The sequence below is a fragment of the Petromyzon marinus genome, chromosome 39, assembly GCF_048934315.1.
Source record: "Petromyzon marinus isolate PM22_M1 ecotype Great Lakes invasive population chromosome 39, UKy_Petmar_22M1.pri1.0, whole genome shotgun sequence".
NCBI lineage: Eukaryota > Metazoa > Chordata > Hyperoartia > Petromyzontiformes > Petromyzontidae > Petromyzon > Petromyzon marinus.
In genome coordinates this window covers 9164834-9187849 of record NC_133705.1, presented here as the reverse complement: position 1 = coordinate 9187849, position 23016 = coordinate 9164834, and the positions used below count along the sequence as shown (strand labels likewise).

At 46.1% G+C, this 23016-nt stretch overlaps 1 protein-coding gene across 2 annotated transcripts in view; it reads left to right on the top strand.

Moving 5' to 3' along the window:
• The window catches only part of NPHP4 (nephrocystin 4), a 307452-nt gene that overhangs the window by 162833 nt on the left and 121603 nt on the right, over positions 1–23016 (top strand). For both annotated transcript variants that reach the window (XM_032968292.2, XM_076072909.1), the window contains 2 exons: positions 1248–1365; positions 19581–19633. In XM_032968292.2, the coding sequence (XP_032824183.2) occupies positions 1248–1365; positions 19581–19633 (171 nt within the window). The remainder of the gene's footprint in view (positions 1–1247; positions 1366–19580; positions 19634–23016) is intronic.

The following is a 23016-nucleotide window of genomic DNA, read 5'->3' as shown; positions in this document are numbered from 1 at the left end:
TGTTATATCCACTGCTGGATGAAAGCCACCCGATACCATCGCCACGCATTGCAGCAGTTCGTCTGGCGCCTATCACATGGGCTGACCTCATCGCTCCAACTCTGCTCTGGCTGCCACTGGTGTTAGTGTAGCTGGTATGGGCTCAATGTAAATGAACCACAAGTACAATTGTGAATGAAAGTATTAATGGCCATGGATTGGGCCCATAGGGTCACGTGAGTGCCCAGGAGTCTGCGCCCACCAGTCGAGTAATCAATTCAGGGTACAGGGCACCTATTCAGATTCGGGTGAACGCTGTACAGGGGTTAAGCAGTGAAATGGTGTGAATTGGGGTTGATTGCTGTGCATCTGGTCATTATTACAGATGCACGAATGCTCCTCAGAAGAACACTTTGCAATAAAGAGTTGCAGTCACACAATCCTCTGGTGTCCCTTGGTGGTGGAGTCATCCGATTCTCAGAAGGAGGGTAGAACACAAAGCAGAGTATCCACCCATCGCCTCCGAACTAATCTAAGATTGTTGTTGGTTTTTTTTGTACTCATTAACTGGCCTGTCCCCTCATAACGAACATGGGAGGAGAGGGATAGGGTGGGCCGGTTACATTAGTATCAACCAGAGGCCGGCATAGCCTCGAGTGACGTATTGCGCCAAATGCCAATCAATTTTCTTAGCAGTCTATATGACATCGCTAACGTTGGTTTGTCTATCTGATCCATGTCTTCCTCTTTCGGTCTCTCAGTGCAAATCCAGCGCATACACAGCCCCCCCCATGCCTATTAGCAAACTATCATTCTTTGTTCCATTCTATTGGTGACCGTCAATTTTTCTGACCGACATCTTAGGTGCACTCTTTACACGGCTCATATACAATAGCTTCTTTGCACGGTTCAAAGAAGCTATTGTATATTTGGATTTTTCCTCTTTGGTCTCATCAGCAAGACACAGCGGTGCCATTAAACCACACCGCGGGCACCCCTTTACCGTTGACTTCAGGTTGCTTCGCAGCAGAGCAGAGTCCCTAACGACGTGAAGCTTCGAGCGGTGAAAGCGAGTGAGGTGAAAAGGGGTCTCGGAGACTTCAAAAAGCGCGGCTCTCAGAGCGCTCGCGCGTTGCGCCTTCTCTGGAAAGTTTGGGCGTTCGTGTCGATGCCCTCGCTAATAAACGCCGTTCTACCTCTGCTGTCTCTCTTTCTCCCAATTCTCCCCCCCCCCACCCGCTTCTGCTTCCGATGCTGCGTGTGCCAAGGGAGGCTGCGGCTCCATCCGCTTCCGATTCGGGTGGACGGAGGAGGAGGCTCGCCAGCGGGGCGAGCGGCTGCAGGCTCAGCGAGCGAGCCACGGGCCGCCCTCCGTCACACCGCGCGGTGAGAGACCTTCAGAGGGGTACGCACGGCCCTGCGGAGGGAGACAATGCCAAACGTTGCAACCAAACGTGGCACGCTGCCCACCTGAAGCTGGGTGATCCCAGGACCCAACGGCCGTGTTGAGATTCACGGTTTTTACGTGATTGTTTTTATGAAACCATTCGCGTTCCATTTTGGCAGTAGCCTCCTTTTCTGGGCTGATAAAGGTGAGACAACTCGACCAGAATCTCCTTGTTTAAAATAGAAAATGAACACAAACGCGGACAAAAACGTTGAGTTACGCAACAGACACTGAAATATTCATGGTGCGGTACGATTGACAGGGGATACCAATCAAGCAACGTGGTATAAAATCGGTAAACTGGCCAAGCCACGATTTGAGATTCACTTTTTTTTTTTCAAATTGGACAAAATCCAGACCAATACACTATTTCATTTAATTCGGCTGAGTGTGAGAGTCAGACCAAAACACCAATAAGATCCTGAGTGTTCCATGCTCATGTTCGACTTAAGAGGGCATTGTTAGGGTTGTACACATGTGGAACTTCTTTCGCAGCGTACATGGTGAACCGTGCTAATCGGAGGGTTGAGTGTGTATGCCCTATGTTCATCGAGACCACTTAAAGAGACGCAATTCTCGTGGGAAACCATCGATAGTCTGCAGAAGATAAGTCAGAACGTTTCCATGACCAATGGGGCACTGCTATAACCATTGGAAGCTCTGAGGTTGGGGTTAAAATTCCACTTTTTAGTTTCATGGTGGTGGTGGTGGAGGTAAATTTCTTAATAGGCCATCCCACTGTTGGTGTGCCGCTAATTGGCGCTCATTTTAATATCCTGGGAGAGATATTTACTTACTTGCACCTCGGACGAGTTTTTTTTTATGGTGAGTCAAGCGTATATCCATAGGATCACCCACTGGTACATATATATGTACTACTATACAGTCAGTAGCTACTACTGCCTCACTGCATACTACTGTACAGTCAGTAGGTACAACTACAGAGTCAATCAATACTACTTACTCTGTCGACTGCAGGGTGTGTACGTATATATACGTATGCCGGGGTACAAATATTTTTTAAGGTGGGGGGGGCACAATTTTCGGATACCTTTTATATCAACTATTTACCCCCCACTTTCTATAACTTTTTGGAGTTCTGCAAGCCTCTTATAATTTTGTTGGTGAAGAAATGGACAAGCGGCCCACCGGGCTTTCACAATAGCTTAGTATCTGTGTATGTACAGTGAGGGAAAAAGTATTTGATCCCCTGCTGATTTTGTACGTTTTCCCACTGACAAATAAATGATCAGTCTATAATTTTAATGGTAGGTTTATTTGAACAGTGAGAGACAGAATAACAACAAGAAAATCCAGAAAAACGCATGTCAAAAATGTTATAAATTGATTTGCATTTTAATGAGGGAAATAAGTATTTGACCCCCTCTCAATCAGAAAGATTTCTGGCTCCCAGGTATCTTTTATACAGGTAACAAGCTGCGATTAGGAACACACTCTTAAAAGGAGTGCTCCTAATCTAAGCTTGTTACCTGTATAAAAGACACCTGTCCACAGAAGCAATCAATCAATGAGATTCCAAACTCTCCACCATGGCCAAGATCAAAGAGCTCTCCAAGGATGTTAGGGACAAGATTGTAGACCTACACAAGGCTGGAATGGGCTACAAGACCGTTGCCAAGCAGCTTGGTGAGAAGGTGACAACAGTTGGTGCGATTATTCGCAAATGGAAGAAACACAAAAGAACTGTCAATCTCCCTCAGCCTGGGGCATCCATGCAAGATCTTACCTCGTGGAGTTGCAATGATCATGAGAACGGTGAGGAATCAGCCCAGAACTACACGGGAGGATCTTGTCAATGATCTTAAGGCAGCTGGGACCATAGTCACCAAGAAAACAATTGGTAACACACTATGACGTGAAGGACTGAAATCCTGCAGCGCTCGCAAGGTCCCCCTAGTAAAGAAAGCACATATACATGCCCGTCTGAAGTTTGCCAATGAACATCTGAATGATTCAGAGGACAACTGGGTGAAAGTGTTTTGGTCAGATGATACCAAAATGGAGCTCTTTGGCATCAACTCAACTCGCCGTGTTTGGAAGAGGAGGAATGCTGCCTATGACCCCAGGAACACCATCCCCACCGTCAAACATGGAGGTGGAAACATTATGCTTTGAGGGTGTTTTTCAGCTAAGGGGAGAGGACAACTTCACCGCATCAAAGGGACGATGGACGGGGCCATGTACCGTCAAATCTTGGGTGAGATCCTCCTTCCCTCAGCCAGGGCATTGAAAATGGGTCGTGGATGGGTATTCCAGCATGACAATGACCCAAAACACACGGCCAAGGCAACAAAGGAGTGGCTCAAGAAGAAGCACATTAAGGTCCTGAATGATTCAGAGGACAACTGGGTGAAAGTGTTGTGGTCAGATGGTACCAAAATGGAGCTCTTTGGCATCAACTCAACTCGCCGTGTTTGGAAGAGGAGGAATGCTGCCTATGACCCCAGGAACACCATCCCCACCGTCAAACATGGAGGTGGAAACATTATGCTTTGAGGGTGTTTTTCAGCTAAGGGGACAGGACAACTTCACCGCATCAAAGGGACGATGGACGGGGCCATGTACCATCAAATCTTGGGTGAGAACCTCCTTCCCTCAACCAGGGCATTGAAAATGGGTCGTGGATGGGTATTCCAGCATGACAATGACCCAAAACACACGGCCAAGGCAACAAAGGAGTGGCTCAAGAAGAAGCACATTAAGGTCCTGGAGTGGCCTAGCCAGTCTCCAGACCTTAATCCCATAGAAAATCTGTGGAGGGAGCTGAAGGTTCGAGTTGCCAAACGTCAGCCTCAAAACCTTAATGACTTGGAGAAGATCTGCAAAGAGAAGTGGGACAAAATCCCTCCTGAGATGTGTTGCAAACCTGGTGGCCAACTGCAAGAAACGTGTGACCTCTGTGATTGCCAACAAGGGTTTTGCCACCAAGTACTAAGTCATGTTTTGCAGAGGGGTCAAATACTTATTTCCCTCATTAAAATACAAATCAATTTATAACATTTTTGACATGCGTTTTTCAGGATTTTTTTGTTGTTCTGTCTCTCACTGTTCAAATAAACCTACCATTAAAAGTATAAACTGATCATTTCTTTGTCAGTGGGCAAACGTACAAAATCAGCGGGGGATCAAATACTTTTTTCCCTCACTGTATATGTAAGATTTTAAAAAGAAGTTTTGAAAAAAAAATTTTGCCCGGGCAACGCCGGGTACTTCCCACTAGTGTATATATTTTAATGTATTGTGCTGTTGAATAGTTTCATGCTGAGTGCTGTCTCCACCGGGTAGATTACACAATTATACTACCCAGCGCTTTAAGTAGGATTTCTGCTGCAAAGCAGACATTCATTACGAAATAACAACCTCGTTATTAACACCATTTCTGTCTTGTTGTAGCCCCCAATGTAAAACCTTGGAAGTAAATTTTCCCCCCCGTAACGTTCGTTTTCCAAGTCTTCAAAAAGCCAAGTGTAAGCCCACGAAGGTGCTGTGTCTTGGCGGGCTCTCAGCCTGTGTAAAGTCATCAATCAACACATTAGCGGACGAGTGCAGGACACTGGGAGCCCCACCTCGGTTCGCAAATCGCATTAGGGTTCAACCATTCCCACTGCCAGTTCATTTTATTTGGGCAGTTGGGTTCACCACTCGCGCATCTTTAACATAGGCACTTTTGAACTGTACACCATACCCGATGAGAAATGTATCCCACTTGACGTTTCCATTTGTTTGTATTGCATCGGGGTTGTTGTTATATATATATATGTCTATCTGTCTTGCTTAATGTACAGCCGTGTGTCATTCCACTGCTGCGTGAAGCGTCCCCCGCGCCCCCCACATGCCGTGTCGACCGTGTGATTAATCAGAATCCGTATTTATACTGGAGGAATCCCGATGAGCTATAAAGCCCTTTTTCACAGATGTCCAGAAGGGGCGGGTCAGAAAGTTACAACAGCAAACAGTACAAAAACACGATAAGAGTGCAAAGTATAGGAAAGATAAACAAATCGCTCAAACAATTAAAATAAAAGTGAACTTTTTTTTTATTGCAGGTTGGGGAAGTGGGGACCCAGGACGAGTTCAGACATCACCACTCCCCATCGACGTATAAAATCCAAAATTTTAAATATTAACTTTCTCTTTACCTGCCATATATATTTTTTATTCGCCACTTAACTTTCTTACGCTATTCGTTACGCACGGTCGCACTTTATTCTGTGCGCGGTTGCAATTTACTCCACTCAGTCGGACGTCACGGATTTCTTTTCTCATTCCTTTTGGTCTGTTGCCCCTGCCGCCCCCCCCCCCTCCTCCTGTAACATTGCACCGACGCCCACTGTATTGAGGGCGGTATTTGGGCGTAAAGTGAAGATTGATTGATGTTCAACTTGACCGAGAATCACACTCGGGTCACCGGGTTCGGACATGCATATCCTGGTGGAACAAGCGCACCGCGGCTAGCCACCTATGGAGCAATTTACTAAATTAAACGTGCGATTGTAGCCGTGTTGCTGTTTTTTATAAAGCGTCATACAAAAAAGGGAAGACCTGGATTCAAGGTTGAGTACGCAAAAGCAACTGCTCAATCGCACTTGCCCCCATCGCTAAATACTGGATAAATATTACTTCTGATTTGGTCTTCTATTAAAAAATATATATTTTAGTCTCAAGCGGCATTCCCCTGCATCTGGTTTTTTTTTTCTGGAATGAGCAGAAACAAAGATAAAGATCCCGCGTGTAGCCTTAATAGACCTTTTGCAGCGGTACCTAACTTTTTCTGTCACCTCTTGCCCTCATATTACATTTGCACCGATTTTTAATTGCATGCTTGACGTTTGCATGACATTTAAACACCCCGTTTGTTGGTTTTTTGTGGCTGTGCTCAGAAAGCCCCACAGAACTCTGTTATAAAATAGCTGGGTGACTGGCTAAGCGGGAACATCAGGTCAATACAATAAACTTAACTTTTGGAGAAAGTGCTGTTGCGAGCACCAGTGAAGGCCGTCATGCCACACGAGGGTGACCAGCACCATGCCCAGCCGCCTTTGTCTCCCGTGCGGCAAAGTTTACATGCCACACTCGGTACTCATGTGAGGCCGAGTTGAGCTAGGGGAGGCCCATGACCGGTTCAGATAATCATCACGGATGTTGACTGTGAACGGGAATCGAACATACGCACACGCATTTGGAATGAGTGCGGTGGCAGTGAACACCCATAATCCAGCAACTTGCACACACTGTTAGTAACATGCATTAGCTGGCCGAAAGCATCTTTATATACGCGGGGATGCATAGCTTGGACAATTGTCGGCACCGGTGCACAGCCTGGCTGCCTACCAGCTCGTTTGTGGTTCCTTGGCAATTGCGAGATGCAATCTCCATTAACGGCAACTCTGTATAAAACGAAACATACATTTTTAGTCTTGGTTTTTTCGCTTAAGTCACGTAGAAGGGAAATAATAAAATAATACAAATACAACAATATTAAAGTCACGTAGAAGGAAATAATAAAATAATACAGATACAACTATATTTGTATTATTTTATTATTCACCTTCTACGTGGTGACTTTACCGAAAGAACCAAGAATATGAATCCCTGCAGTCACGAAAGCTGTAAATCGAAACATCAATTATTAAACATGAAGGGAAATGTGATATTTTGTTGCAATACGTATATGCAGCAGCAGTAGTAGTATATTGCAGTTTCATTAATCCTCCACTCATTCTGTGAACCTGAAAGCGTCGGGGCTTCATTTAGAACCTAGCGGTCGCAGGACGATAAATTTGGCCCAGGTGTTATTTTTCTTCCCCATGTATCCACCGCTCTCTGCCGCAATCATTTGTCCCACTTGGCATGTCAATTTATTCCCTTCGCTTTGATTTAGCCATTCATTCATTCAATTGGCTCCGTTGGTTATGTCTCACAACAGCATGCCGGGAAACTGGCCGGCACCTTCCGCTCATCCACGGTGGGGGAGTGGGAGGGAGCCGTAGAGGTTTAGCCATGAATTTGGCAGACGTGTGCGTGTTCCCGTGTGGCAGCCGTCATTTATATATATAAAAAAAAGTGATAATGTTGTGACGGAGTAACGCCAAATTTCTGAGCGTCTTACCTGTTTAATTAATCAAATAAATAATACATTTGCCCAAATCCACTGTACACCAATGGACAACGGCCTCCCCTTGCGCCATGCCAGTCATTAGGGTTTTTTGACCATACTTCACCACATTGGTCGTCTGAGATGAGTTGGGAAAGTGGGGTGGAGGGGGCAGACAGGACTGTTTCTGACCATTTCGATTTGAAGCTTTCGTGACTGCAAGGATTCATCTTCTTTGGTTCTTTCGGTAAAGGCACGTAGAATGAGAATAAAATAATAAATTGATAAAATAAATAAAATTGATAAAATTTATTATTTTATTTGATCAATTTATTATTTTATTCTCATTCTACGTGACTTTACCGAAAGAACCAAAGAAGATGTTTCTGACCAGTTTGCAACTTATGTAACCGTACGTAGTGCATGATTTCAGTCACTCGCGACTTAAAAAAAAGCAACAACCCATTGAGGACCTCCCTTCCATCCCTGCGATGTTTACACTTAATGTTTCCCCCCGCAGCGCTTTCAGACACAGTGGAGGGTTACGACACATTTATAAATAACGCGATCTAACCCAAAAAAACTTTATCACGAATTTTCAGACACAGTTGCATTTTTTACGCTATATTTATATTTTTTTAAATCCCAAACAAAAATGTTTTCTTACCGGGGACCTGAGCATTTCAAAAATGAGTGAATTATTATAACAGCCTCTTGCCCTCCCCCGTGTATTGAATCTGCTTGCGAGGACTTTGGCCTGGGCTTGGTAGCTTTCGCTGAGGCTGCGCAAATTATGCCTCAGGTTAAGCTTCATAAGCACCCAGACGCCTGTGCCACTTTTGTCACGGGCGCCCGGGCGATGTGAGACTTGCGGAGGTGGTAAGGGAACGTCCACGCTTTCGTTTGGAAGTGTGCAGCATAACGCGCGGGTTGCGTGAGTAAGGTGGGGGGGTCAAGAGGTTTATTGCATTAGCATGGCTGGGTTTTGATGGAAGAATAGAGAGGTAAACTTAAGTGTTTCAGATGAGTGTGTGCAGTAGGTGCAATGCCTGTGTTTGTTGTACTGAACATACAGCCGTGGCCGCTTGCATGTTATGCGTTCAAGTGATAATCTTCCGGAAATATATAGTAACGGCAAAAACGCAAAGAAACTCTGCCCGTAAAAGGTTAGAGCACCCAAACTCAGGTGTGCTGTCTGAAGCGTGTTCAATTTGACTGCTTCCTTCGAAGACACCACCTTGCAGCCCAGCAGGTGGGCCCTCCACGCACGTGGTCTCAAAAGCCGTCTTCTCTTCACGACCCACCGACCCTGCCTCCGGATCGCCGCATCACAGGCTTGCAGCGTAACAATCGCACCTGGCAAGAGGTGCCATTATTCCCGTGGGTTTAAATAGTATCCACTTCAGACTGTGAAACCTCCACTGTGTACGTGTTTGCCATTGCGCCTATATACAGTGAGGGAAAAAAGTATTTGATCCCCTGCTGATTTTGTACGTTTGCCCACTGACAAAGAAATGATCAGTCTATAATTTTAATGGTAGGCTTACTTGAACAGTGAGAGACAGAATAACAACAAAAACATCCAGAAAAACGCATGTCAAAAATGTTATAAATTGATTGGCATTTTAATGAGGGAAATAAGTCTTTGACCCCTCTGCAAAACATGACTTAGTACTTGGTGGCAAAACCCGTGTTGGCAATCACAGAGGTCAGACGTTTCTTGTAGTTAGCCACCAAGTTTGCACACATCTCAGGAGGGATTTTGTCCCACTCCTCTTTGCAGATCTTCTCCAAGTCATTAAGGTTTTGAGGCTGACGTTTGGCAACTCGAACCTTCAGCTCCCTCCACAGATTTTCTATGGGATTAAGGTCTGGAGACTGGCTATGCCACTCCAGGACCTTAATGTGCTTCTTCTTGAGCCACTCCTTTGTTGCCTTGGCCGTGTGTTTTGGGTCATTGTCATGCTGGAATACCCATCCACGACCCATTTTCAATGCCCTGACTGAGGGAAGGAGGTTCTCACCCAAGATTTGACGGTACATGGCCCCGTCCATCGTCCCTTTGATGCGGTGAAGTTGTCCTGTCCCCTTAGCAGAAAAAACACCCCCAAAGCATAATGTTTCCACCTCCATGTTTGATGATGGGGATGGTGTTCTTGGGGTCATAGGCAGCATTCTTCCTCCTCCAAACACGGCGAGTTGAGTTGATGTCAAAGAGCTCCATTATGGTCTCATCTGACCACAACACTTTCACCCAGTTGTCCTCTGAATCATTCAGATGTTCATTGGCAAACTTCAGACGGGCATGTATATGTGCTTTCTTAAGCAGGGGGACCTTGCGGGCACTGCAGGATTTCAGTCCTTCACGGCGTAGTGTGTTACCAATTGTTTTCTTGGTGACTATGGTCCCAGCTGCCTTGAGATCATTGACAAGATCCTCCCGTGTAGTTCTGGGCTGATTCCTCTCATGATCATTGCAACTCCATGAGGTGAGATCTTGCATGGAGTTCCAGGCCGAGGGAGATTGACAGTTCTTTTGTGTTTCTTCCATTTGCGAATAATCGCACCAACTGTTGTCAGCTTCTCACCAAGCTGCTTGGCAATGGTCTTATAGCCCATTCCAGCCTTGTATAGGTCTACAATCTTGTCCCTGACATCCTTGGAGAGCTCTTTGGTCTTGGCCATGGTGGAGAGTTTTTAAAAGACACCTATCTGTGGACAGGTGTCTTTTATACAGGTAACAAGCTGAAATTAGGAGCACTCCCTTTAAGAGTGTGCTCCTAATCTCAGCTCGTTACCTGTATAAAAGACACCTGGGAGCCAGAAATCTTTCATTAAAATGCAAATCAATTTATAACATTTTTGACATGCGTTTTTCTGGATTTTTTTGTTGTTATTCTGTCTCTCACTGTTCAAATAAACCTACCATTAAAATTATAGACTGATCATTTCTTCGTCAGTGGGCAAACGTACAACATCAGCAGAGGATCAAATACTTTTTCCCTCACTGTAGCTATCTGTTCCTGAAGAAGCTCCCCAGCACGTGGAGCGAAACGTCGGACATCGTGCCTATCGGCACGCTGAACGACGTGAAAACACACCGGGGGGCAATGGAACATTTAGTGAGCGGAAATCCATATTTGATTTTGGGTTAGGCCAGATAGTAGTTTTATTCAAAAATTTTTTGTCATTCTATTCTAGAGTATGGCGATGTGATCCTTACACCAGTTGTCTTCAGGGATGTAAAAGCCAGGAGATGTCTCGAACGAGGTGTCTCGAACGAGGTTTCTGGACTTCCACGTTGTTCTACTCTGTCCGCCAGTGTTCTTCCGGATTTTGGTAAAATTCTAGGATGGTGACGGCGCGATGGCAGAAGGGGCATCGGGACTCGAGTCAGCGGCGAGGGACAGTGTTGAGGTCTTGGTTGATGGGTAGGTAGGTGGGTAAATTTTGATTTAAAGCTTTCGTGACTGCAGTAATTCATATTCTTAGTTTTTTTGGTAAAGTCACGTTGAAGGGAAACAACAAAATAATAAAATATATATAAAACAATAAAAAAATTCTCACGACGTTTCGACCATAACTCAAACACCTGAAGACGACCGTTTGAGTTATGGTCGAAACGTCGTGAGAATTTTTTTATTGTTTTATATATATTTTATTATTTTGTTGTTTCCCTTCAACGTGACTTTACCGAAAAAACTAAGAATAGGTAGGTGGGTAGTTAGGTAGGCGGTTGTCTTTGGCAAGAAAACGTGCAACCTCCTTTGCAGTTGGCACGTCACCGCGGATGTTTGGTGGCAGAATGTTCGTCACAGCAGGGAGCCCGGGGGATTGGTGTCGGTTTCAGAGTTCCGGTTATGATGTTCATTGCGTTTTTTAATTGTGCACAACGCAATGGTTGTCGTTAATCCTCCACCACCCGACAGGACTGTCGCGTTTATTTGTACGCGCCAAGGTATCGGGAAGTGAGCTCGGAAATCGAGTGAGCTGCCTCCTCATCAGCTGACTGTCAGCGGCAATGAATGGGTCACTCCAATTTATGTGTCATTTGGGGCTGGCTTATTTTAAATATGTACATTATTTAAAACACATTTTGTTGAACAACCGTTTACTGCACTCATTATCCGGAATCATCTCCGAAATTTCCCCTTAGCTCTGGACCGTATCATCAAAGCTAACCGTCATACTGTAAAAAGAATGAATTCCTTCATACTACATTACCAGTAGTCTTTTTTTTATGAGCACAGAAGTTCCCAAAAACAAGCACATCCCCGTGTATTGCCTTTAACAGACTGTTGTGGCAAGTGCTGTTAGTGAGCACCTATTAAGGCTGGCACAGCGCACGTGGGGATGGGTGGAATGCACCATTACCGGCCACCTTGGTATACCCTGTGCACATGCTTGCACACCTACACCAGGATCTCATTTGAGGATTCGTCAACCCAGCGGAGGCCCATGACCTGTTCATATGTTCGCCACTGCTATTGGTCGTGAGCGGGAATCGAAGGCGGTTCTCCGGGGTTCCGAGTGCTGTTCGTTGAGCGCTACACTACCGCTTCTCAGAGGAGCGCCCACACACACAGAGACACGTGATGATTCTAACGGCGGAACTTCCGCCCCCGTTGAATCGGGTCGGCTCCCACGGGGGGACGAAAGGACGGCTCCATTGCGACCCCCATGCCTGCAATGAATTTCCCTGCAGGAGCCGCTGCTGATGAATGTGCCTCTTCATGAAAGAGCTCTGCGACGCGCGCAGCTGTGATGAATAGCGTTGAGCCAATCCGCACTCGTGGGAGGAGGTGGAGGAGGAGGGGTATTGGGTAATCTTAATTGAGTCCCACTTCCCTCTGTTCCTGCACATTGCCCCACCTCCCTGCTGTCATTTAATATCTCATAATTTGCCCCCTAACTATGATCGATTGATCATTTAGCGGTGAAGCCTGTAACAATGCATCAAGTGCATGGATTCAAATGGATTTGAATCCTTAACGATGGCATGCGTGGAATCCTGTGCGTAAGAATTCGTTATTTTCGATGCCAATGTGTTGCAGGTAATGGGGTCGATATTGTACTCTTTACCGCCACGAGGTGGCAAGAGGGAATTGTCAGTAAACACAGAATATGAATCGGAATATTTATTTTATATGGGTGGAATCCGATGAGCTATAAAAACTCCTTTGCACAGATGTCCGGAAGGAAGGGGGGAGCTCCAGATATTATGGGCATAAGATGGAATGGCCTCCCACTCAGGGGATGTTCATGAGAGATGTGGATAGAAGAGCCTGTTTTGCTGGAGGGCATGACACCAGCAGAAGAGGAGAGTGAAATGAGATCAGATAGGTGGGCGGAGGCAGATCCGTGCATGAAGACCCTTGAAGTGAGTGATTAGTCCTGTAATCAATATGTAATAGGATTGCAAAACACTCGAGGGACCTCGACTATCATATCATCATGGTTAAGAGTGTGAGTGAGAAGTGCATCACGTGTGTCTGCTCTGATCGTTATTGTGTTAATATCATAATTAAGTACATTTGTACATTATAGTTAAAAACTGTTTTATTTTGTCATCCGTATGTTATGTATTATCACACATTAGGTTTGGCTAGGAGACATGCCTTTCTTCTGTGCTGTGTTCATTCAAACCCAGCAACCATTCAGGTTGCCACACTCTGATCAACGTTGAGTAATGTGTAGGAGTTAAAGCAAGCATTTAAACTTCTGGGTCAGTATAACGATTACCGCCGTCAACAGTAGTGGTCCTTTGCTTGTTTGGAAATCAAAGTGGGGACACATTGACATTTTGATTACCCGACCTTTTGGGAAAGACACCGGTACAAATAAAGCTGTTCCCATCCCCTCCCCCCCCCCCAAAAAAAGCACGCGCAATTGTTTCAGGCACAGATAAGAGCGACCCCACCAACTCGCTCGCCACGCGGTGTTTCCGCTCGCGATTTTACCGCTGCAGCTATCCGAGGACCTTGACGTCGCTTCCCCAAAAGGCATTCTCCCGTGGCCCACATGACGCACACGTTTCATGCCGTCGCCCGCCGGCATCTGGAGGCGTTTTTTTTAAGGTTGCGCGGATTTAAAAATGCACGGCGAATTTCAATGAAATTCGGCGGTGCGATGCTCGGTAGAGATATTCCTCGAGGAGAGTCGCGAACCCTGCAAACGGGCGAGAGCGCGCCCAGCGGGTTGTGCCGGAGTTGTGCGTGCGTGGGTTTATTAATACACGGGCCAACGAGGCGCTGGGGGGCGGTGGGGGGGGGAACTTTCGTGGCAGTGAGCCTGGGTCCGAAAAGCGGTCTTTGCCGCCTGCGTCTTAAATTGAACCGCGGCGACTTTGACGGTCTGAACACGGCCGCCGGTGCAAAAACGCCGCCGTGTAATAAATTCCATTTGGCGGGGTGCAGCTCTGCAAAGCTGTAATGTGTAAATACATTAGATTATTGACATGCTGCAATCCACTGTCGACAGCATGAAGGCTCTTAGTACACTGTCGGACGAAAGGGGTTTGTTGCAGAGATTGCGCGCATAAATAGTCCTGTGATGCAAATTTCCCTGATGGGATGTGATGATGCTCTTCTTGACTGAAGGAGTACCACCTGGATGTTGTTTCATCTTGTGGCACATCTGGTAACGAATTAAAGGAGGGTTCAGTAATTCAAGCATTGCACTAATTACTTGGTGACCAGAGTTTGATTTCCACCCGTAGCTGATGTTATTTCACCGGCGAGCAATATCTAAACCTGCCTTGTCCCTTGCTGCTTCACCAGCCCACGCTTACCAACACGGTGAAGTAAGGTCAATCAACGTCCATGACGGGTATACTGTGGGGATGCCTCTAGCAGTGGATTTACAATTGGCTGGTTGTATTGTGGGTTGTACTGCGCATTGTCGGGCAGGGCATGATGTCCTGAAAGACATCGGAGAGCTACAAAGGCACATCCTACGCACTGATAAAACCTACGCATTCGTAAAAATCTTAATGGATTTTCTAAGTGCACGCATGTGATGGTAGGAATAAATGTAAATTGCACGTGATTTGTTTTTTTTCCCCAATCTTGCACTTTTTCTTCTTCAAAGGGATGGGAGCACCTTACTTTATTCCTCCCAGGGAGAGACGTGGACTCCTCTCACTGCGGACGTCACTTCCTGCGATACAGCCGGGGCCTCTGGGCAATTTGTGCCTTGATGGAAACCAAGTGGGCCCACTGTCCTTTGAGGCTCTTATTTGCACAAAGCAACAAAATCGAGAGCCTATCCCCCACACCCTCCCTCCTGCCTCCATCACCAACTCCAACCCATCAGTTTCCATCTGTCACCGTTGCACTGATTACATTGTAACACATTTTTATTTTATTTCTGTTCCTGGGTAGTAAGTGTTAATTCCTAATTGCTTATGCCTCAAAAGTACAGAAATGGGTATTATTCTCCACGAACTTTGCTTTTGTGACTAGGACAGTGATATTTTGAAATGTACCTATTTTCAATGAGAAAACGGGTGAATTTGTGTCTTTTCGTTAACATAAAGTCAGAAAAAAACAACATAGGAATCAAAATTAACATGTATTTATACTAAAGTAATAGAAAAATGACTACAAAAGATTTAGACACCAAGATGCACTACCACAGGCGGGACTGGCCACAGCGGACCGAGTTCTCTGTGGAAAGGAACAACGTCAAGTGGGACCCACTGGTTGACCCACGGAAGGTGCTGATGCCACCACTGCACATCAAATTGGACCTTCGGAAACAATTTGTCAGAGCTGTAGATAAGGAGTCGGCAGCCTTCAAGTACCTTCAAGACTTCTTCCCTAAGCTGTCTGAAGAAAAGGTCAAAGCCGGTGTCTTCGTCGGACCACAGATAAAGAAGATCCTGGAGTGCAATGAATTCCCCAAGTAGCTCACTAGTAAGGAGAAAGCGGCTTGGAACAGCTTTTTCGCAGGGGTTCGTGGCTTCCTGGGCAATCACAAGGTCGAAAACTATGTCACATAAGCAAAGTTTGTGGGAAATAATAGCCATTTTCTCTACTTTATAGGCATAAGCAATAACGAAATAACACTACCCAGAAACAAAAATTGTGTTATCGGGCACGTTTTGACCGAGCCACAAATGTGTCCGCGTCTCAAAGACGTCATATGGAAACAAGAGCCTTATTTATTTTTGGAGAGAGAAATGAGTGGTCTCGAGCCTTGGACTTGTACAGGGGTAGGGGGGGGAAGTTAACAGTGCAGATGGCCCTGGGAAGGGAATTGCAGACAATAGGGGCAGTAGAGAAGAATGAGTGGCCTCCCATTGAGAGAAGGTCGATTAGGGACTTTCATAGAAAGCCTTTCCTGCAAGTAGGCGATTCCGTGGAGGGGAGAATAGTGCGATGAGAGGGGAGATATTAACTGCCTCGCCCGGTGTACAGGAGGTCGTAGGTTCGATCCCGACCCTGAATTGGAGTTTGCATGCCCCTCCCCCTCGTGGTTGCGTGGCTATTTCTCTGGGTCTTCCGGTTTTTCTCTCCACATTTAGACTCAACATCACGCGTTTAGACTTGTTTTGCTGCTATAAATTCTCACTTTGGAAGCCACTCCGTTGAGCCACCATTTGTGGCCAAGTCGCGTCTAAAAAAAGAGCTACATAGCTCAAAATAAAAAAAAATTGTCACGTTTTTAGAAAGGTTTTGCATGGGCGAGTGAATGGAGGACCTTGAAGATGAGTACAATCTTGAAGTTGATTTTGGAGAAATGGGAAGCATTGTGATGTTGGCGCTGGGGTGATGTCTGGCAGCAGCATTTGATCCGCCGTCCATTGTGTGCGTTCTCGAGCAGAGAAGATGGGTAAACATGAACATTTGAAAGTGACTTTGCCACTGGAGTTTAGCTCCTTTAATGTGGTTTTTTTGTGTGTAAACGGAATCCAATTTTAGTGGTCTTTAATCTGGAAAGCTGACAACGTCGTCTGGAGGAAGGCTTTCTGTCTTGCGGTGGGTGAATGTCAGAATCCTGTGTGCCAACATCAAAGCTCGCTTGCCATTCTCTTTCATCTATCCACTGCTGCATGGAGGCATTTCGAAGTTGTTGCCAACTCTCAAGGCCCTGGGACGCAACAATCCATTGAGTGTCCACACATGAGCTGATTTCGTTGCTCAATCTCTGTGACGGATGTTCTCTCGGGCGTGTTCCCAGCTTTAGCTGCCACTCCATCATCAGTCTCGACCACCGGCCATCGTTCCTTCTTTATCCTTCTAATCATTTTTCACCTGCACCTTCAATTAGCACGGTTGACTATGTGCCGGTGCGAAAGAAGTTCAACATACATTCATGCATACTGCCGAAAACAAGCAATGTGTGTCTTCAAATTGTGTATAATCTCTAATCTGATGTGCAAAAAGAAGCATAGAGTGGTGCTTTTTTGAAATTGCAATTCTTAGCATTAGGAAATATATTTTACAGGGCGGGACCACGTTAACTTGCAATACATAGCGAGATGCAAGTTTTGATTAATACAATCGGTACAGCCTTTTTGACTGATGCGAATGAAGTGGAAAATAAGAGCCAATTTCACGGTGATCAAGTGAGAATTGGGCAGTGCTTGTCTCTGTGTGTGGCCCCTTAGCCAGTTTGTCCACACGTCATTCGTACTGCAAAAAAAAAATAGACGCACAATATAAACACATCTACGTTTATTTTTTTTAAAACGTCCATAAATGGGGAACTGATACATGTTTTCATAGCATATGTAAATTTTAAATATGTATATTATATCCATCACACAAACAAATATTCCCCCCCTCCCCTGCCATATAGCCTTAGCACACTTTTTGGGCAAATGCTGTTAGCAAGCACCGTTCTTGCCAGTACGGCACATGATGGCCTGGTGTGATCAGCACCAGGCCAGCTGTCTTCTGTGTCCCATGTGGTGATCATTTATACACTGTACAAGGCACTCATTTAAGGCTGAGTCAACATAGGGGAGGCCCAAGACTGGTACACATAATCGCCACTGATGTTAGTTCATGGCCAGGAATGGAACTCGGGTCTCCGGGTGTAGTAGCAGTAGCACAGTGCGCGAACCAGTACGCTACCGCTCGCCATCCATCACATGCGTTTGCCAGAAAGCAGATAAGAATAGCAGGTGGGATTTCTCAATCTTGGCAACAAATCCATTGCCTTGAAAACCTTGAAGTGGTGAAATGCTGTGTGTGGTAAGCAGTTAACTTCATCAGAGAGGTCCTCAAGGAAAAATATCTTCCGAGAGGCATACATCCCCGTCGGAAATCGTTCACGGTGTCGGGGCAGAGCTTAGGAAAATAATCAATAAAAAAAGTCAGAGTCATAATACTCGCAACGTATAAGGGCCCCGCAAGGGATCGTGGGATTTCAAAGTTATTCGCAGCGTGGTGTCAGTGACTCGGCCTTTTACAGCGAAGATTGCGGGCCATGTGTTTGTGGTGACCGTATGAACCCTCACATTATGTGCCAGCTCCTGCGCCTTATAAGGCCCGCCGCTTGTTATATGGCGACGTATGGCTCGTGTTGGATTCGCATGATCCCTTCTGGGCCTTGCGGGCGTTTCTTATTATTTTTATTTGGTGTGAATTTAACTGCAGCGTTCACAGCCAGCCTGCTGCCCGTGCTGGTTGTGACACTGCACCATGGCCTGTAACCCGGCACTGTGGAGGTAGCGAGGGTTGGTGGGTCACGTACACATTCGTGACACTCCCTACCCGTGAGCGCGAAATGGGCGCCATGGTGGCGAGCTGTTAACTACCTCGCCTGGTATATAGGAGGTTGTGGGTTCGATCTAAACCCTGATGCCTGCATATGTGTAAGTTGTGTGTTCTCCTTGTGGTCGCATGGATTTTTCTCCCGGTCCTTCGGGGTTTTCCCTCCACATTTAGACACGTGCGTTTTAGAGTGTTTGGCTGCTATAAATTTCCACATGACGACACGCCACTTGGTTGAGCTGTTACTTGTGGCCAGGTCACTTCTAAAAAGAGCTATATAGCTCAGTGGGCCCTACCTTGTACAATAAAAAAAATAGTTCAGTTTTTAGTTTTAATGGGGATTTAATGTTACCCCCCTCGCACGCTTGTGTTTTTCGCAAGCTGCTCCAGTTCCCACCAACATAAACACCCCAATATAGGGCCACAGAGCTTGGGCAATTGTTGGCTCTGCCTTCCCGCTTGTCTGTCATCTCCACGCGCCTCTGAATCATCCTCCGCCTCTGAGATTGAGCAAATACTGTGCACGTTGCGAATTCTATTATAATTCACGATTATCATCAAGGATTTAATATAAGCCTGCAAGGTGATTCGTAGCAATTTGTGGTCGTGATTTGATGCAAGGATCGAATCTAGTGGTGTCTCGTGACAGCAGGTGTCTTGCTGACCCATTGCATATAAGAAATACAAAACTGTAAATAATCATTCTTGCTTCCACTTTCATGCGTGGATCATGAATGTAAACCATCATTTGAATCGACGAATCGATGCAGTCCTTACACCGCCGGTACGTAAGCAAACAGAGAATCGGCAAAGAGTATTTATTCGGTATATGTAGTAGGCGACGTTTTGGGCAACGGGCTACTTCACCGCAGTTGAAGAAGGGTCATTACCCGAAACGTCATCCATTGTACACATTTTCCTTTAAGGCCGCAGTGTTATTGACAAAAGTGTCGAGTAGTTTTTATGTTATTAGTGCTTGCACGCTGCCACCGCCAACAGCGGTACGAAGTGGCGTGATGGATGATAGGTGGATAGGCGTATGCATATATACGAGTCAAGTATGGGAGCACATGTCTAGACGGCACGTAACAGCCTTCCGACGCACACCCAAAGGGCTTCTTCCGGGAAATTCTGCAAATGAGTTCACTTCTCGTTCTACCTCTCAGACAGTAACTATTATTCAGGCCGCATCGCTGTGTATGGCTATGCGTGCACGATATTGAAAACCGCTCGTCGCCGCGGTTCCATTGTTGGACGAAAAGGATGCATAATTAAAACAACGTGTACGTTCATCTTTTCTGTGTGCGTTGTCCAGGTCACGCGGAGTCACGGCACGTGGCCAACGCGGTGTCCACTCCAGATCACATGGTGAGAAAAACGTTTGCCGGGAGCAAGTTGATGTTTTTTTAGATTTACCTTTTAAATTTTTAAGACTTTTTCCAACAACCATGAGGGGGGTTTTTACGAGTCAAAAATACAGAAAGTGCAACAGCCGACCCTCTGACGTTTGTAAATGTGCAGAAATTTGTTGTGTTTCCTGGAATTTGCTTATGCCTTTTAAATACATATTTTGACGAACTTATTATTGCGATTGTGCTATTGCAAGCCAAGCATCAAGGCAGGTGAAAACCTTTAGGCAAAGCCGCATGTCACCATGCAAGAGAACAGGCTGGGAATTTGACTCCACAAAAAATATAGTTATGACTCTTCTTTTGAAGTTGCCCATAACCTGGATTAAATAGGATACCAATCAATGGTCGTCTTTTCCTAAGCCTCCCTTACCCCAGCTGAAATCAGTATGAGAATTCGTTGGACACGCGTCAATCATCTTACACGTGTTTTACAAATCACAGCCATCAGAGCTGAACCTCTTGAATCATGAGCTATTTTTCTTACAGCATTAGTTACCAGGCTGAGACGATCAAAACGCCGCACGCGTCAAAGGTGCTTTCGTCTTTTCTGTCTCGTCGAGATTTGACTCCTCACGACCTTGGCAAGCGATGGCCTAGTTTTTTTCACGTGTGTACACTTGATAGCTTACAAGTCAACGATTTAACCAAAGGCTGTACATAACCAGGTGAGAACCTGAACAAAGCCGTACGTTTCTTTTTTAAGTAACCCTTAGAAAGATGCAGGGAAAACACTTCAAACAGCGTAATGAGCTGTGAACATCTTTAACAGTAGGAACAGGGTCCTTGAGTTGTATTATCTGGCGAGCCACGTAATAAACTAGAGTGTGCTGGTGAACTTTGTGACATCGTAAGTCACGTCCAGACATTACGGCATCTCACGATGTCACGACGTCTGGACGTGTGACTGCTGCGCTCTTATCCCTTGTCGCCAGGTCTCTCCTCGTCCCACTTGAGCATCACTCTTTCATCTCGGCAATGTGTTGCTTTTAACGTCTTGGTGATCCATTGCTCGGCAGGCCATGGCTCGGCAGACCTTCGCGAGCCAGATGCGGCCCACGGGCTGGCCAGTTGAAAAACCCAGTCGAGAGACCCAATTGGCGCGCGCAGGTGTCCCATGTAAATCGTGGAAACACCGATAAAATAAACGCAAAAATAGACGTAACACTTTGTCACGCGGTCACCTCCCTCGCCAAGTCGCCTTCCCCCACGGCGGAGCGGACGCAAGGGGAAAGGTGACGCAGAGGGCACCAAACCGAAGCGCCCTTGGGGCCACGGGGGCTGACGGTGGCATCCAAATGAGGGCCTGTCGGCCGGCGGCAACGCTCTCCCCCTGTGCGTCACTCCCCTGGCGGCGGATTAAAACGTCCGGGCTGTCGGCGAGCTCGTGCCGTGTCGACGCGTTCTGATAATTGCGCCGTTACCTGCCCTCCACCGCTCGCGCTAAGGGCCGCCCGTGAGCGCCTTTAATTTCACGTTGGTGAACGCCCGCGGTTGCGTTGCGGCACGACGCGGCGCGGCGCGCCAATGAAGGGGAGGCAACTTGGGCAGGATGCACCGCGTGGAACAAGTTAAATAATGGTGCCCGAGAGTTGATTAGGCGTAGCGCTTGAAAGGAAAATTATGGGATGCTTTTTGATCGATTGATTTGTGCATTGGTGCCCTTTAGTCAACCGGATGAGAGTTTGTTGAAATTCGCCACCTCTTTTGGTTAATGTCCTTTATTTAACCACTCGATGATGGCGCATTGAGCTTCGTTATATGACCCCATCGCCCTGAATATACCAAATCCGATCAAGTCTGGGTAGTACTTGGAACACCTGATTGATCACATTTTGCATGCGAGACACGAAAATTCATAAGCTAGGTAACCACAGTTACTCAGTCATACGTAAAACATGCAATTGTGGGATATATTACAATTTGGTATATGATGGCCTTTTGTTCTTTGTTATGATTTATTATTTTCATTGTTGATGTAGTCGCTTGTATCTACTTTACATGCGCAGGTGGTGAGATTTCATTTATTTATCGCACGTTTATGCCAGTAGCTTGAGCCGTGTACACAAGAAGGCTGCGGTACGCAGGGGCTCATACTGATGCTTCCACTTTTGGTTCTTGAGTTAAAAGTGGGATCATGGACAAACATTTTATTTCCAATACATCTCCAGTAGTAAATGTTATGAATCATCAACGTAATATTGTAATTCAGCCATCCATTGATAGGTGTCACCAACAAGCAATTTATTTAAATGTTCTTGTCTCCTAGTCTTCCAAAAAAATTTAGCATTTTGAAAATCTCACCTTACTTGCTGGACTGTCATATATATGCCAGCTCATTGGCGTGAAGCATAGGCATCTCATGCATGCGATGATGATCATATGATCTCCGATTAGCACGGTCGCCTATGTACGGTGCGAAGGAAGTTCAGCGTACATACATCGACGAACCCAACCTCCTAAGCGCTGGACTACAACCGCTCACAACCACTGTTGAATCACGAGTCGCTGGCCCAGGTGAGAACTATTTCTTTGTCAGCACCACCGTCCAGCAATTTCTGGCATGAGTCCGCATTACACCCGTGCCGGCTCACTGCTGTAACGTGGAAACTATGAAGGCCACCCCCCCCACCCCCACCTGAGCCAAGCACTCACTCGCCTTCTGGACGTGTGTGCGCAGTTCACTTCACTGTGCCCCTCTTGACTGGAGCTCCTCTTGCTCTCTCCGTTCTCTCACTTCTAGCCGGCCAAGCGATACTCACTCAGCCCTCTCGATGCAGTTGCCCCTGGCAACCACGGTCCTCTCTGACTACCCCGCCCCCCCTCCTCTTCCACCGTGACATCAGTCCCTGAGCTCCCGTCAGCAGTGAATCCGTCTGCCGGGATTTCGTGCCCGGCCGCCACCGCCGCTTCTGCCGCTACTCCTGCTTCTCGCTGGTCCCCTGGCCGTATTTTGCGCAGAGATCCCTCGCCTTCCAGATTCATTCGCTCCCTTTATATAATGTAATTCCAGTAATAGATATAACGGGTGTAATTATTAATTATCCCTCCCCCACACCCCATTAGGTTCATTAACTTAGCTATAACACGAGCACATTGTAATTATTGATTTTCCCACTCACGTAATTCAATGCATGTGTCATTAGCGCCAGATTTGCTTTTAATCGATGAATAGATGCATAATTACTTGCCTATTCACAGTGTTTCAATTTACCCCAATATCTCCCCCCCCCCCCCTCTAATTTAATTGTCTTGATTTAGGATTGCAATTCAAATGAAAGAATCAATTGATTCCAGAATTGTAATAATACGAAAAAGATTTTTAAAATAAGGGCTCGGGAA